This window comes from Thunnus albacares, chromosome 9, assembly GCF_914725855.1.
Source record: "Thunnus albacares chromosome 9, fThuAlb1.1, whole genome shotgun sequence".
Lineage (NCBI taxonomy): Eukaryota > Metazoa > Chordata > Actinopteri > Scombriformes > Scombridae > Thunnus > Thunnus albacares.
In genome coordinates this window covers 21968684-21981690 of record NC_058114.1, presented here as the reverse complement: position 1 = coordinate 21981690, position 13007 = coordinate 21968684, and the positions used below count along the sequence as shown (strand labels likewise).

General features: G+C 40.7%; 1 protein-coding gene across 2 annotated transcripts in view; it reads right to left on the bottom strand.

Annotated features, from left to right (window-relative positions):
- Positions 1 to 12763, bottom strand: part of LOC122988865 (zinc finger protein GLIS1) — a 76573-nt gene extending 63810 nt beyond the window's left edge. For both annotated transcript variants that reach the window (XM_044361506.1, XM_044361507.1), the window contains exons 1-2: positions 11009 to 12763; positions 10500 to 10829 (exon numbers count right to left, since the gene is read on the bottom strand). In XM_044361506.1, the coding sequence (XP_044217441.1) occupies positions 10500 to 10782 (283 nt within the window). In that variant the 5' untranslated portion in view covers positions 10783 to 10829; positions 11009 to 12763. The remainder of the gene's footprint in view (positions 1 to 10499; positions 10830 to 11008) is intronic.
- Positions 12764 to 13007: the final 244 nt, after the last annotated feature.

Below are 13007 nucleotides of genomic sequence, written 5' to 3'. Positions count from 1 at the left end.
TACTGTCCCAAAACATTTAATAACCATAATATGTCTTTGCTGATTAATAGGGCTGTTAAAAATAAATATCAGTTGCTCAGCATTTACTTTGCCAGAAACTGAGATTTCTTACTTTACAAAAAAATAAAACGAGGTTGCGTGTCCCGTTTTGGAAACACGCAACAAGTGACTGACCAGTGTTGCAACATATTTCATCCTCAAGCCAAAAAAGCTGAAAACAATAACATTTTGCACTGCAATGTATTAACCTCTTCACTAGACTTTTGTGTCGAATCTCTGCTCTAATTAGCTGGATCATTTGTTCTGTTGCAAAAAACAAAACTTTTATTAACTTTTCAAGGTTTTCATGCTCAGAGTTCATGAACGAGTCAGTCTTGTCCTCCACTTTGCCCTAAACATTAGCATTTACACATACACTGGCACACAAGCACCGTCCAAATCTGCTCCCTACTAAAACTGCCATCAACGAGCCCCGTAAGAGATCCTAAAGTGTCCAACATGATGTTTGTGTTAAGCAGTGTATTATAGAAGCCGACTTCTGGGTCTTGAGGGGAATGTTAAGCATGTTAATGAAGAGTGCATACTGAGGCTATTACTCAGTGTAATGTGGATCCATTTAACACACTTATTGCACAGCACATATGAGCCTTAGTTCAAATAGACAAAGGAGGTCCTACATTTAATCTTGGCAACTATAAATCAAAGAAGAACAGAGGGGATTGTCCTCAACAAAACAGCTTACAGCTGAATTATTTCCTCATTTAGAATTACAGGACAACAGAATAAAAACCACACAGTTTTCTTCCAAATGCAATTTGATGTAGAAAATATAAAGCAGACAGATACTACAGGAGCCAGGAGATAACAGATTTTTCTTTCCAGTGGAAAACTTCTGGCCAGAGTAACAACCTCATCTGTGAGATGTGGTTTTCAGTTCTAGAGAGTGAAATCAAGCCGACATCTCTGGTAGGCAGCGACATCAGTAATGTGACTACAAGCCAAAGTCATCTTAGACTCCTTCAACTCCCTGTTTGGCAACCAGGCTGTCGAAGTCCATTTAACAAAGACAATGACATGTGACAGACACAAGGAGGAGAAGTAATAGGCACTCCTTGGTTTAGCTGAGAACATGGACCAGGAATTATCAATGGTCACTCTCCCCTCGTCAAATGTCAAAGCACATCAGCTCAGATGCCATCTGTCTATGGTCGTACTTAGATAATTACCAGGTGTTAGAGTGTGTGGCTGTCATGAAGCAGAGAATTCTTGCAAAAATACATTTACTTTCAACAAAACTTCACTGAAGTAAAACAAGAAAAAACAGTGTAATTTGCTTGTTTGCAGTTCTCATACAGAAAATATTCCCACACAATGAAAAAAAACGCATGCAATTCACAGCATCACATCATGGGAAATTGCATCTTCTTATCACATATGCCATCTCCTTGCTCTGATATTAGCCCACTGAAAAAACAGCCTTCCCTTTCAAATATAATTGTCTGTAAAAAGTCTGTAAAAATAACCCTAAGCATTACAGATCACAGTGCTGGCATGGATTCTCAAAACTTTATTAACATCCAGAGTCGGCCTGGCGAGGCTCCCAGCTCCCTGCAACTTGGACATACAAGCGTTAACCTGAACGGGGCGCCCCAGAATCCTCCACTTCCTCACATCATGCAGCACTGTGCTGTTCAGATTTGCTACACGGCGACTAAAAAAGAAACATTTTGACAAAACACCACCTGCGCTACAACGCTGCCTGACACTGGATGAACACGATGATATCACTCTCTGCATTGAACCTTAGCAGACCAGACCTCTAGCAATACATAAACTATAATACATTATGACTCAAACATTTGCTTGCCAGTGCTTTAAAATATATCCTTGAAAGAATAATGCAAGAGATATTGACTCTGTGTGATGAAACTTGGCTCTCTATCTGGGATAATAATGCTTACAGATCTGTATCTGCCAAGACGTAGTTCACATATGAATATCTGAGTCCAAATCAGCAGAGTACAGAAGTGCAAGTAGTCACGCTCAAGGTTTATGATTGATGTCAACCCGCAGACAAGCAAAAGTAAAGTGCTTTTTCTTTAAGGAACCTTTATTCTGTCTCTTGTGCACTTATTAGTCCTGGTAAGCAAGTTAATTCAGCGCAGGGGCTGGATTGCATTGCACATGACGAATAAGTAATTCTTCCACAACGCTGGGCTTCTATTAACGAGCACTAATAAACTATATAAACTGCACTATTAGACTTTATAATGTCTTTCATAGTCCTCTGGGGCAGCGCCAGCCAATGGTGCGGTGAGCTGACTGGGCACTGCCCCATGGCAGCTTCCTGGCAGAGACGGAGAGAGAACAAGAGAGAGGATAAAACTCAAGCTTTTTGGCTGCTTTCTCCTCCGCTCTAATGAAGGCATTAAAACAGCCTCGGCTCGCATCATGTTTGCCCATTTGTTTTTACCCACTCGGTTGAAGCCATTCTTTGATTGGTTGGCTGATTAATCTCCAACATGACCAGCCTTGTAAAAAGGGTCATTTCAGACACTATTTAAACATGTTGAGCATTCAGATTTAAAACTACTACTGTAGCAAATTTAAATGTTGACCTGTTCACAGAGCTCTGATGCAGCTCTTAGCAATAAAAACATGTTGTGAATGTTACTCACATCTTGATCACAGCTAAGTTATGATAAAGTGCTGATAGTAGAATACTTTTTGGTGGAAAAGATGAAGCAGAAGCCACCTCACGATTGACTCAGATGACCAAAATTGCCCTTTCACAATCACGCAAACTGTGCTCTTGCTGCTTATTTAGAGTCCTGATGGCCACATCGTCTCTCCTGCCATCTCTCTCTCTCGCTCTCTGTCTCTCATTCCAGCTGACAGCTGCGAGTGCCCAGTCAGCGCTCGGCCTCGCTCTGGCAGAGGCAGCACAGCGGCGGACGGCAGTCTTAACTGCCACAGTCAGAGTGGAGTGGATTTTTCTTTGATGAAACACAGCAGCGTCAAGCCAAGAACAGCAAGTGGCACAGCCGAGATGTAAATCAAAAACCCACCCGTGTGCTAAGTCATACACAGAGAGGTCTGCGAGAGGAGTCGCTGCTGTCTGAAAATGCATGAGTAATACAGGCTCTATAGACATGCGGTCAGCTGCGGCATGCCTGTCCAAGCGAACAGAGAGAGAGAGAGAGAAATGGAGAAGTCTCTTTATCTTTGCTACAAATTAAGAAGTAAAACAAATCTGGTCTAATTCACAGGACCTGGCAGCTTAATCCCCTCATCATTGAAAGTGTAGTGTGTGAAACTTTTAAGTACTTCTCAAGGCAAGGTTTGGGCTAAAAATACATTTATATGATGACATATCTGAGCCAACTTTTCTTGATTAAACTGAGGCCCGGAGCACATTTCTTCTGGTATTCCAGAGATATTTCGACACTTACTCAAACCAGATCATATTTTTGCTGTGTGACTGTTTGGATTCATTGGCAGGATGCACAGGCTCTTGAAAGTCAGAATGCTTTTGGTTACAGTGAGATGCCATAGTCATACCACACTGGTCACATAAGAATGAGAACATTTGACCTGACTGACACTGACTATGGAGAAGGAAAAGGACCACGGAGAGGCACCAGTGCTTAAATTCTAAACTTGTTTGTGGGTTCGCACAGGCACATGTTCATTTTGCAACTTCAGAGAACTATTCACAGGATACTCAAACAGAACAATTCATAACCTCCCATAAATCTTTTTCTCTGTCTTTGAATCCAACCTCAAGTCAAGTTGTGCAAAACATGTCTCTTCCTCTGCCACTTATCTCCTGTTTCCACACACGTCATGTATAATTCTGGCCAAGTTTGATTGAGGTGATTCAGCCAACCAGATGCCAGACCAGGGGTGTTCTCTCACTCTCCCTCTCTAGTGGCTGTGACTCAGGAGGCGCTCTCATTCCATTACCCAGCATTCGCTCCTCAATTTCTCGGCCAGACAGAGGTTTACGGGAATACCGCTGCAGAATCATCACCGGGCTTCAGCTTTATGAATCAATGGAACATGCTGCAAACATTACACCCTGCAACACCCTTCCCAGGCAGCACCCTCGCAATTGCCCATAACTCACTGCTGAGCTCATACTAGACGCAAAGATGTGGGCTGAGGCTCTCTCTTTGGATCATGGGAATTTATTTACTGGTGAGAAACCTCCTGAATGTTACTATCACCGCACTACGTTGATATACATAAACATGCCCGCAGGTATAGTTACACATGATTTAGAGGCAAAAATGCAGAAAGAGAGAATGTCTGGCTGTTAGCTAGTTAGTGGGCTCCTGTTGGCAAGTTTTATGTAAAACACAGCTGAGTGCAAATTGAGAAGTGATACCAAAGATGTATGGTATAACATTTTCACTATCTGGTGGAGAAAAAAAAGTTCCTGGTCAACCTCAACAGTCAAACTAAGTATACCACAAGTTCAATAAAAGGTCAAATATCCTTTAGCGGCTGTAACAGCGAAATGTTTCCTCTGAGGGTTGATCAGTCTTTCCCAACATCTGGGAGGACAGCTGCTTTAACCTGGCCTTGCCTTGACTGACAGTGGTATTGAGATTCTCAGTTACTCTGTCAAACTTTAACCGCACTTAATAAAGCGATATTTTGGTGCTCAAGTTGACTTATTCTCTCTTCCACAGAGAACACATTTTCAACTGCAGAAGCAGCAAGGATTCACTCACTTCAATTCAGCAGGGAAAAACTGACATTTTAGCTTCCTGAGTATTTGAGGATTCAGCAGGGTTTGATTTTCTCACACTCAGCCTAGTGCATGTTACATCTATACTTCAACAATATACAAAAAAACAGTACAATGCCATAATGTATTCTACAGTATATACTGTATACACATGAAAATGCAATATTACACAAAACGAATTTTAATAAAGTGGAATTCAACAGATAAGAAACACTTTAAGCCAATTTAATATCTGAATTGGAGGTTGTTTTTGCTACCATTATTTAAAGGGGACCGATTATGCTCATTTCCAGCTCTATGTTTTTATTCTGGGACATGATTCATTGTGCAAAAATCTCCATATTTATCTTATGCAGCCCCTCAGTTCAGCCTCTGTCTCTAACAGGCAGTCTCAGCTCCTCAGTCCTGATGAGCCAACTCTGGTCTGATTGGCCAGCTTTCCAGAAGCCTGCTGCGCAGCACGTATCAGAGTCATGTTATGTTACTGCCGGTGCCAACCCAACATTTCTTGCTTTACTGCTTCAAATTAAAAGCTTTCAAATGACTAAATAATGGGATACTTTTATTGTGAAGAATTTACAGGAAGTGAAACATGTTCCTCACTGAATTAGCAGAGCTTCGTCAGCAGTGCTAAAAACAACCAGTTGACACAACATATGGAGATATTTGGAGCTCTTTGTTCAGCGGATCAGTTAGAAATAATGCGGGGAGGAATAGTACAAGCAGAAAAAGTCACAGTGATGATGATGTTTGATGAAGAGCTGTAGACGACAGCAACAGGTAAACTACTTATTTTTCTTTGCCCTGCGGTGCAATGGAAAAACACTCACAGAGTGCCAGCTCGACTCGAGTAATGACTCGGCATGACTACCACCAAAACATGGAAAAATGCCATACTGTTAGCGAAGCGGAGCAGTGATCCCACGCACTGTGCGTGGAGTAGATGACCATATAAAGAAATCCGTCATGAGTCGACGTCTCTTGGGCTTAAAGTAGAAAAAAACTGAACGTACAGAGCAGTTTGAAGCCGGTGCTTTTTGCTTACAGGGATTACTTCTACATACGTTTACCTCATTATTTGAAACTTTGGCCACGTTTAATATTAACATCCAACATTGTAACATTATATATTTGACTGAAAATGAGGAAAAGCATAATAGGTCCCTTTTAACCATTGCACTAAATAAAAATGTAGCTCGTTCTTCTTCAAATATCTCCTGTGAGGATGCTGGAGGTAAAAAAAACAAACCCTATGACTTTCACTGGTCTTCTCATCAAGTTCTGTACTTGGACTTTAAATTCAGTTATCGGTTCAGAAACCAGACAATGACACTATAGCGAATTACTCATTCAGTAGTCATACTGTGGCACAATAATAATACTCTTATTGACTCCACAGACCCATGATCTGCAAATGTCAGCAACACCAACCTGGCACTGAAGAGCAAACGCTGCTTTGAGACTATAAATGTTCAACATTACACCCCTGATTTAAATTGTGGTCAAAACTCACACTTAAATATCTGTACTGCAACACTTGCCTACCCATTAAGCAACAAGTTAAAACACACAACCACTTCACCACTTAAGACTCTTCAATCACTGATTTATATAGACCAACTGTCACACTCTTGATTCGGTGTGATTGATAAAACAGTGACATAAAAGACAACTGGTTCACCAGTCAAACCCCCCCCCCCCCAAAAAAATGACTGAGATCCAAAATGAATAATATGACCCATGCATACATCAAAACCAAACTTAAAGCAATTATAAGCCTGAATTACAGGGCAATTTAAGAAATTCAAAACCCCTTGAAACAGCTGAAGAAAACATTTTCCCAGAATTATAGCTATATAAACATTTTATATGACACAAATCTGAAGATTTACTTAAGGTCTCTAGACAACTAACCAAACAGATAATTTAAGTGTGAGCAACAGTTCCCTTGTAGGTTCGGCTGAGCGCCATATTTTTTTATGACTTAATAATACATATATATTTTTAGAACGTCAAGGGACGTCAAGTAATCTCCTATATCAGATGTTTTACATGAAGACAAAATATTACTGGGCATTCAAAGATCAAGTGATGATCATTTCTATCTATTACCAATTGCCTACTCTTCTCCCTCCTCAACTAATCATTTTCATCATTAATTAATCTGCCAATTATATTTATATATATATTCATTAATTAATAGCTAAATGTACAAAATGTCAAAAAAATATTTAAAAATGCATATCACAATTTCTCAGAGCCCACAACGACATCTTCCGTTTACAAAGATGTAAAACTGAGAATAGCAGAAAATCATCACAATGGAAGAGCAGGAACTATGTTTGGCATTTTTGCTTGAAAAACAACTAAAATGATTCATCGGTCATCTAAATAGTGGCTGATTAATTTTCTGTCAATCAAAATATCATCTAATCGTTTCAGCTCTTCTCCTATAAAGAATTACAATAAATAAACCACATTGTTTGGTTTATAATAATCGACTTTGCTAAAAGCACTTACTGTGTTTCTCATTCAACCAAAACTATTCACAAGCTACTGGGAAGCTGTTATTAAGCGTTTGACACACCAGAGGCTCAAAGTGGTGCTGTAATGGTCGGTTGTTTCTCATAACAGCCAGATTATCGCCCCGCAGTCTGACGTCTACAAATTCTGCTGGGGAAAACACAGGAAACTAAGTCAGTTTGAGGGAATTCAACATTGGTGCCAATGCCACTTCACCACAAAAAAGTGTGTGTGTGTGTATATGCATATATGTGTGAGTATGTCAGTGCATGGCATGTGTGTACAGTGTATGTGTTCAGCATGTATGCTGGCACAGTGTCTGCATGTATTAGAAATGGATGCGAGTGGGTTTGTGTGCTTGCATACAGGTGTGCATACTGCACGTACATAAATACTGGCTTATAGGAAACAAGCTGTGTGTGTTGGCAAGAGACTATAAGGAATAGCCATAGAAATGTAAAAAGTTCCAACAATGATCAAATCCAAAAGTCCATTACTCATCTCTTTATGGCTGAATCAACAGACAGACCTTTGCATTTATCTGAGAGACGGCGTGAGGGACTCCAGCACACTCCTCTAACTCAAACATATTCCACAAAAAAGCTCACAGACTCGGCAGCATCGTCCCGGCCAGGAGAAACTTTAGCAAGGTATCGAATGATGCTAGAGTACACACTTCATTCAAACCTGATATTCTTTTTCAAGAGGGGTCAAGTGTTTTTCTTTGCAAGCTAAATATTTTCTTTGCTGGTGGGCACTAATATTTATAGCACAGTGGACTCGCAGTGTAAGGATGATCAGCCGCTGTTCCACGAAGAGCAGTGGTGTACGCAGGATTTCCAAACCTAAGCACCAGGTGTGACATAAGTCTCAATTTATACTACATAGAAAAAAAATGTCCTTCAATTCATGCGGGGGACAGAATGTATTTAGTTACCAGGCTGGTAAAAATGTAATCCAAGAGTGTATCACTCACCACACGACGGCACTTTATTCAAGCTTTTTCACTCACTGTCAGTCTATTTCTCTCATTTACTTATACATGTGTAAACACAAATGGATGCACACACACTGACATAATAAATAAAAATTCACTTACAGTGTAGATTTGATTTTTTTGGGGGGGGATTAATAGCAAATAAGCGGAGCAGTACTGAACGCAAACGTCTCATAATACAACCTGGTACGCAACAGCTTCCCTCCTCCGAAAAATCCTTACATGAGCATTAGATGAAACATCAGCAGTGCGCTATATTTTATCACTCTATTTTCTGAGTAACTGTTTATATTTTGCAATCACAGGGTACATGTTAAAGGTCAGAAATCTCCCGTCTGAGGTAAGTTCTTCCCCCACTGTCTCGTTTCCATCAGGATGAATATTAGAGCTTGTGTTTGTTCAGAGATTCCTTTCACTATAAATCTGAAGTAATGGTTGAGAATGCAGTTTAAACTCCAGCTCTGTCCCCGAATGGGAGTATATGTAATACGATCAGCATGAAATGAGGCATGATACAAAAGACTGATGAGTACTGAGATCACTTTTATACTCCAAGCTCACCAAAGGAGACTATAAAAAAACATAAAAATGCCTGGAATACTGTGCATATAGGATAGAGATGGCAACATGAGGAGCGAATGTTAAACCGAATGAAACTTTTTATTGCCCAAGTACAACAGTAAAATATAATGTAAAAATATATAACTGCCAGATCATGAATGTGTAACATGTTTTGATGTGTGGCTGAATCACTATGTGCTTAAGGGAGTAGATGTTGGGCTGTGTTTTTGAACTCCAAAGGAGGCTGAAAAACAATTTTAATAATTTCAATATCTTGTGGGTTTATGGATTAAAATATCACTCAACAGCCTCAGAGAGCCAGAGCGAAACAAACAGATATGTATGCGTCTGCCTCAATATTAATCTGCACGACATAATCCACCAAACACATAACACATCTTGAATTCCCACAATTTACGGGAAGCGAGTTCAAAAGCGTTGCAAAGACAATGAGACGATTCATTCTGTTTGGGGATGCTGGGGATGGAGGGCTGAGGGCACAACTGTGCTCCAAGAGAACTCATAAATGCTGAGACACATTCAGCAGACATATGGTTTGTGTTTAGCAAGAAGAAACAAAATCAAATCCGTTGATCCTCTTCTTGCTGCAAGGATGATTGCTAATATAAAAGTCTGTTCCGTCTAATCATAATTTAGGATGGGGCTGTAATTACCTCCGCCCTCTCACAGCAACACTCTGTCTAAACAGGATGGAGCAGCCTTCCACAGAGTCTGAAAGCCCAGTTTCCACTCTGGATGCTATCTGTATGACAGTGCTCATCTCATCTATGTAATTGTTGTTTTAAAGTTTTCACTTTCACTGATGAGCCCATGTCAAAGTTGTTTTTTCTTTTCTTTTCTTTTTTTTTGTTTTGTTTTTGCAAAGCACTGAAGGTTATTTAAATATTAGTTTGAAGACATATAGCTACTTAATTGTTTTTAAGATTAATGTTATTCTTAAATTAAGAGCAAAACCAGAAAAAAAACAAATAAATGAATAATAAATTATTATCAAAATATTGTTTTAAACTTTCCAAACTCCAAGTTGTCAACTTTTCCACATTTAGTTAAGCGAGTCAACGTCACACCAGTCCTACTTAATGCTGCCATGCCTTGTTAACATCCATAGGAAATTGCACACTTGCTTGGCAGTTATTGCATATACTGTACATCACTTCTCATGGCCTTTGTGTGCTACAGAGGCTTTGATTCTGGTGTTATTTATGAATTGGCCAGCGATCCAAGTTGAGCTCTGGGTTTAATTAACAGACCTAATCCACAACTGCAAACAGGGCTCTCAACACAAATACACAGTACAGCTGCATCAAAGGATGCTCTGGAGGAGCCATATGGAAGCAGCAGTGCTTTAGATGGAAGCTTTTATCCATCTTAAATAACCTCGAAACTGCTAATTGGTCGGATTGGAAACACTTACGCAGCTGCTGTTTGACTGAATTTGCTTCGTTAGTCCCACAATTTGTTGCAATCGGGACGATAACTGTTATTACATTAAATGTTATCACGATGCAGCAATTTGCCCATCGTGTTGTTTAGGATACACTCAATCAGCGCATCAGCTTTGTTAATCAGCTTTGTAACCTCCGATCATTCCAGCAGCGTCAATTAAAGACTTGTGTTCACATTTGGACCGACGGGGCCTACCTTGCACGGGTGGGAGGGTGAAGCAGGAGCGCTGGGCTTTGGCTGACAGATGCGCTTTTTCCTCCGGCGTGCTAAGTCGCTTCGGGCTGGCGCAGTTCATGTGAGTCGGGGTGTCATGGGGACTCCGGCAAATCTGAGATCCGAAACCGCCGCTCCCGGCTCGGCGCGCACAGATGTCCGCCTTGCTGCCGTACACGGAGAGCGACAAGCCGGCGGTGAAGTCTGTGAAAGTTGGGGTCTGACAGTGGCTGACCATCCCGAACAGCGCTGAAGAGTTCTGCATTGATATCTCGGCTTTCCCATCCAGTGTGCAGCCGCTGCTCGCATTACCTACGCACATGAAAAGAAAAATGAATAAATCACCGCAAACTCATGCAAGTCCCCCCCCCCCACCCCCACCCCTACCCCCTCCGTGAGCCAAATTGCGCAAATCATGATTCATTAAAAAAAAAAAAAAATACAGGATGAACCAACACGCTGCACAAACCTTATTGATTGGTAACACATACCTGATCCAATTAGCCTAGAAGGAGCAGAAAAGGTTTGATTGCGCACATCAGCATGTTTATCAAACTGGAGGGGAAAGAATCTGCAAGCCTGATCGATATCATCCTCTCAGTGAGGATCAGTCATCAGCATCCCATGCGTCTCTCTCTCCCTCTCTCTCTCTCTCTGTCTCTCTCTCTGATTGACACCCGATAGCTCCAGTGCTCTGCAGGGTTTCAGGAGCACCAATGAAGACTCTGTCCGTGTTTCTGTGGGAGGATGAGATCTGGATCAAGGCGGCTGTGTTCGTAATTCAGAGCTTGGGTGTGAACTTAAGGTGATAATACATGCTCGTACGTATACGAAATGTAAACCAGGTGTTTTCCATGCTTTAATACAGTGCGTCCGCGGCGCGCTGATGATCATATCGACACTGAGTGATGGAGACTATAGACTGTTAGACTATATGATGGGACAGCCACACTGTCATTTTATGAAATAACACTCCAGTTCTGTTTGATGCTGCAAAGCCTATTTAAGAGGAGATAAGAGTAGTTAACGCATCAGATATATTTTTGAACTTTCATATAAATATAGGCTATTGAAATTTTTATTAGGTAAATGAGATGCACACTGCTGTTACTTTAGGGGGAAAATAGTGGCATATGAATTATCATACAACTGAGACATTTAATTTAATTTAGACTAATGGTTGGATATTTTCCACACATCCCTCCTCAGTGAATAAAATGTCAATGGCACTAAGAGAGTTAGTTCATTCAAATTGGATCAGCTGAGAGACATTTTGTTGTTGTTGTTGTTTTAAGTTGTCTACATTTCTTTCTTTCTCTCTTATTATCAATTATTCTTTGGTTTCTGTGGGTTTTGGTTGATTAGGTTTCCTATTCAAAAGTCTAAAAGGAGAAAAAAACAGTTGCTAAATGATCAAAATGATCACACAGAAGTCTTAAGAAGATTGGATTTAAAAGGAATCTCTTAATAACAGATGAGACTTCTGGACTTCATTTTGATAAAATAAGCTATTTCTAAAAATAAAGAATCATCCTCTAAGTCTTCCCAACTTTCGCGTTAAATGGGTCTTTCCTGAAAATCAACTCAGTGTTGAGAGAACTGCTCCTCATCCACGACAGCATTTTTATGTGGGAAATACTATTCTACAGCGCCATCTAGTGGCTTTTCTATCAAGGTGAAAACCCCTGGCTGAAAACGGGACACTGTCATTGATAATACAAACAATGGTTATTATTGTACAAATACAAGGGAGGTGGAACAAACTGTTGAATAAAGGTTTGTATAATCTCGGGGATTAGCAGGTTGTCTTTGTTCTCTCTGTGCGTTTAATCTAAAATCTAAACTTTGAAATGCGGAAGTGCTCGACTGGAATAACTGGATCTATTTGGGTTTAAGTGGATCTATATTTGGGTTTAGTGAAGTTTAATCCGTCCCTCACAAAATCAAACACGAGTCACTAAAACACGCTTCAACAAAACAGCTCCGCCATTATCCATCGGCGGTCGTTCTGTATTTTTTTACTAGTGGAAGTTGGAAACCCGACAAGCACATTTAACAGGAAAAAACAAGCCATCAACAGTTGTGTGCGGCCGGGACTGGGAGAGGCTGCACAGAAAGCTGCCAGGGCCGGTGGAAGACGAAACTGCTGCCCGCTGGAGGGACGACGAGCTGCAGCATACATACAGGGAGGGTCATCTGTTGCTGCATTCAATTGCACTCGGACATCGGAGTTTCACTCTTGTAAACTTCTGACCAGTCACAACTTTTCATACATACATATTTTTGAATTAAGATAGTCCAAAACTGGGATGGCAGCTGAGGTGGCAAGGCATTCTTTAGGGGTGGAAGCTGCCACCTAATGCCACCCCAGTAGATCCATCCCTGTTGGGACTCAACTCTGCCATCAGCTATAACTTTTGTGCCTTTGTACCTTATCATTTAGTTGGTTAATCAGGGTATAAAACACAGCAGCTAAAGAAGAGCAATAGA